This window comes from Trypanosoma theileri (assembly GCF_002087225.1).
Source record: "Trypanosoma theileri isolate Edinburgh chromosome Unknown TM35_Tth_77_V1, whole genome shotgun sequence".
In the NCBI taxonomy this organism is placed as follows: Eukaryota; Euglenozoa; class Kinetoplastea; order Trypanosomatida; family Trypanosomatidae; genus Trypanosoma; species Trypanosoma theileri.
In genome coordinates, this window is record NW_021639919.1 from 1 (window position 1) to 3,304 (window position 3,304).

Genomic DNA, 3,304 nt, shown 5'->3' on the forward strand with positions numbered 1-3,304 from the left:
CTGCTGCTGCTGTCTGCATCACCCTTCTTGTTGTTTGTGGGTTCAGGAGGAAGAGTTGTTGTTGTTGTGGTGGTGGTGGTGGTGGTTGATTCCTTATTATTCGGTGTAGTGGCATTCTCAGGTTCAGATTGTGTGTCTGTACTTTCTTTAGACTGTGCAGTATTATTGCTGCCTGCATCTTGTGTACCTTCTGAACCATTTTCGTTGGTAGTGCTCTGTGCATTTTCAGACTCATGAACCACACTTTGGGCATTGGAGTTCTGTGAAGTACGAGAGTCAACTGCATTCTGTTGATTGTCAGAAGTGGATCCAGGTTGAGTTTCTGCTCCTGATCTCTCAGCTACTTGCTGTTGAGCCTGTGAAACCGCCGCCCCTTCACCATCACCATTGTCACTTTTCTCATTCTTACTTTCTAACGAAGATACGCCATCCACTACTTCTGTTGTAGAAGGTTGTAATGAATTGGATGCTTGAGGAGAAGAAGGAGCACTTATTGCTACACTTGGGGATTGTGGAGGGACTTGAGTTCCAGCTGGACCTTTTTCCCTTTCAGGAGATAGTTGTTTTGCAGAAGGTTGTGGCAGCAGAGGTCCTTTTTCTTGATTCATCGTGGCTTGCATGTTTTGTTGAAGTCCCCCTGGTGAACCTGTCAATTCTTGTACACTTTCTACTTCATGATCTACTTTTGATTTACCGAGGGACTTATCGCCATCACCAGGATCTTCTTCTTTAACGACGACTTTAGTACCAACAATTCCTCCAGAAGCTCCTGTTCCACCTACTCCACCAGAAGTATGAACCTCTGTAGATTCAACGGTACAACCAGAATCTGCAGCACCTCCAGGAGGGCATGAAGAACTAACAGCAGGATCAGTTCGAACAGGAGGAGAAAGTACGGTTGATTCAGCCTCTTCAGCCATCACACATACACAGGCAATACTAAGAAGCAAAGACAATAAACACAACACACGGCGCAGAACCATCGTGACAACAGATATATTTGTTATTCTCTTGTATAGTTTAACTGGCAAAGAAAAAAAAGATTATATAGCAGAAATAAAAAATAAAATAAAATACGAACATGTAAAGACATACTAGTGGACAAACACAACAAGAAGCACTAGTCAGACATAATAATATATGCAAACAACACTATACTCAGATAGTTTTCCAATAAAGTAATAAACGAAGGAATAACCACGGAATGCCAAGTATTAAAAAGAAAACCCTAAGTAAGCCGAAACAGAAAAAAAAAGAAATTAAAAGTACGATCATCAAGAGCATAAAACAGAGAAATATATTGCTCTCGAATGAGTTGTCATCATATAGCAAACACAGAATTGTATGTGTAACAATTATTATTTCTTTTCTATCTGCAAAGAGCAGAATACCACAACGCTGCAGGTCCAAACACACAACGACCCAAGACTCCACAAGCAAACAAGAAGCGAACAAAGAAAATTAGATATTTGTGCTCAATTTACCCAGTAAACACAGAAATTCACCAACTATAGGTGTAAGTCTATGTGTGTGTATGTATATGCAATTATAAATATAAATATTCATCTGTTATTATTATTTCCTTTTACCACTGCAAAAAGCAGTTCATCATAATAGTGCAAGCCCAGGTACACACACACAGAGAGAGTCTCCAAGAACACACACACACACAATGGAGCAGCAATAATAATTATTATAGGATAAACACAGAGAGAGCAAAAACACACACACAAAACACAATAACATTAAGAAGCAAAAAAAGAAGAGAAATCCCAGCAGGTGGAAGATTAGTTAGACTGTAGGGATGCATGCAAAAAAGAAAAAGAAAACAAAGGGTGATCTGAGTCACACCACACCACCATTACAATCAGCACACAAGAATACAGGCCAGTGTAACCATAATCAGTAGTGGTACACGCACCCACACAGAACTGCTGATGATACTGCTGCTGCTGTCTGCATCACCCTTCTTGTTGTTTGTGAGTTCAGGAGAAAGTGTTGTTGTTGTTGTTGTGGTGGTGGTGGTGGATTCCTCATTACTGATTGTATTGGGAGTGTCATTGTTCGTGTTAGCTGAGGTATTGGTATCATTGGTATTCTCCGTAGCTGAAGTAGTGGGAGATGTAGAAGAAGGTTGTTTGACCGGAGTCTCGTGAGGTTCTGTGTTGCTCCTCTCTGCATCGTTTGTACCATTTTGAACCTGAGAACTCTGTGAGGTTTCAGGTGACTGTTCCTGAACCGTGTTTTGGGAGATGTGTGTACTGTCAGAGTTCACTGTATTTGTTTGATGGACAGGTGGTTCGTGGACGCTATCGTTATCTGTCGATTCACTGTTTGGTTTCGTTTCCTTGTGTGGCGGGCTCTCTACCTTTTCCTCTTTCTTTGCATTCTCAAGTTCAACTCCACCTAATGAAACTGTTGAAGAAGAGGAGGAAGATAAAGCAGAGGCATCCAACCGGTTATTTTCTCCAGTTAGCACTGAGTTAGAAGATAGAAGTTGAGAAGAATGGAGATTATCTCCTCCTAAATGGGGTGCTTGATCTTTACTTGGATGATTTTGTTGACCTTTACCACCCAGAGTAATTGCTGGTTCAGCCACTTGTTCTATTTCAGGACTATCACCTTTATCCTCCGTCTCTTCTTTATCATCTCTATGTTTAGGATCACCAGTTGTTTCTTGTAAATCCGGTCTCTGTAATTCTGCTTGTGTTTTCTCAAGTGGATCACCGGGTTGACCCACTCCTTTAGCATCACCAACCGGAGGGAGGTCAACGCTCTCTTCAGAATCAGGATCACCAGCCAACACTAGACTGCAGGAAAAGCAAAATAAAAGAACCAAAATACACGACACACGGCGCATCATCATCATCATCATCATCATCATAACGGCCATTATCACTCTTCTTCTTGTTGTTCTCGTCACTTGAACTCAACAGGTCTAATGCTTGGAATGTTGAAAACAAAAACGAAGAAGTAGAGAGAAAAGAGAGACACTAAGTCAGTGGATGTAGGGCAAAAATACTCATAGTGAAAAAAAGAGAGAGAGATAGAAACAGTAACTGCGCAGTAAAGCAAGAAAAAGGAATATCCCGCTTGTAATGATAATATGTATCCTTTACAGAAAAGAAAAAGAAAACACCCAACAATACCCAAATAAGAGAGAGCCAAACACACACAATACCCCACGGCTCTAGTTTATGTATTAAATTACTGCACACACACATCTGTGTACTAGCAAGAGATGTATACCGTTAGTGAGCAGAACAGCCCAGTTTTCTGCAAACACACAACGGAAAAGCAAGTA

The 3,304-nt window shown here is 40.9% G+C and overlaps 2 protein-coding genes across 2 annotated transcripts; both read right to left on the minus strand.

Moving 5' to 3' along the window:
- Positions 1-983, minus strand: TM35_000771000 (uncharacterized protein; the record flags this gene model as incomplete). Its single annotated transcript, XM_029031324.1, has 1 exon — positions 1-983. A coding segment is annotated over one exon (983 nt), but the record flags the coding sequence as incomplete, so codon positions are not given.
- Positions 984-1,867: 884 nt separating this feature from the next.
- TM35_000771010 (uncharacterized protein) lies at positions 1,868-2,893 on the minus strand (the record flags this gene model as incomplete). Its single annotated transcript, XM_029031325.1, has 1 exon — positions 1,868-2,893. One exon carries the CDS (start codon positions 2,891-2,893, stop codon positions 1,868-1,870), a length of 1,026 nt encoding a protein of 341 aa, XP_028877367.1.
- Between the last annotated feature and the right edge of the window lie 411 nt (positions 2,894-3,304).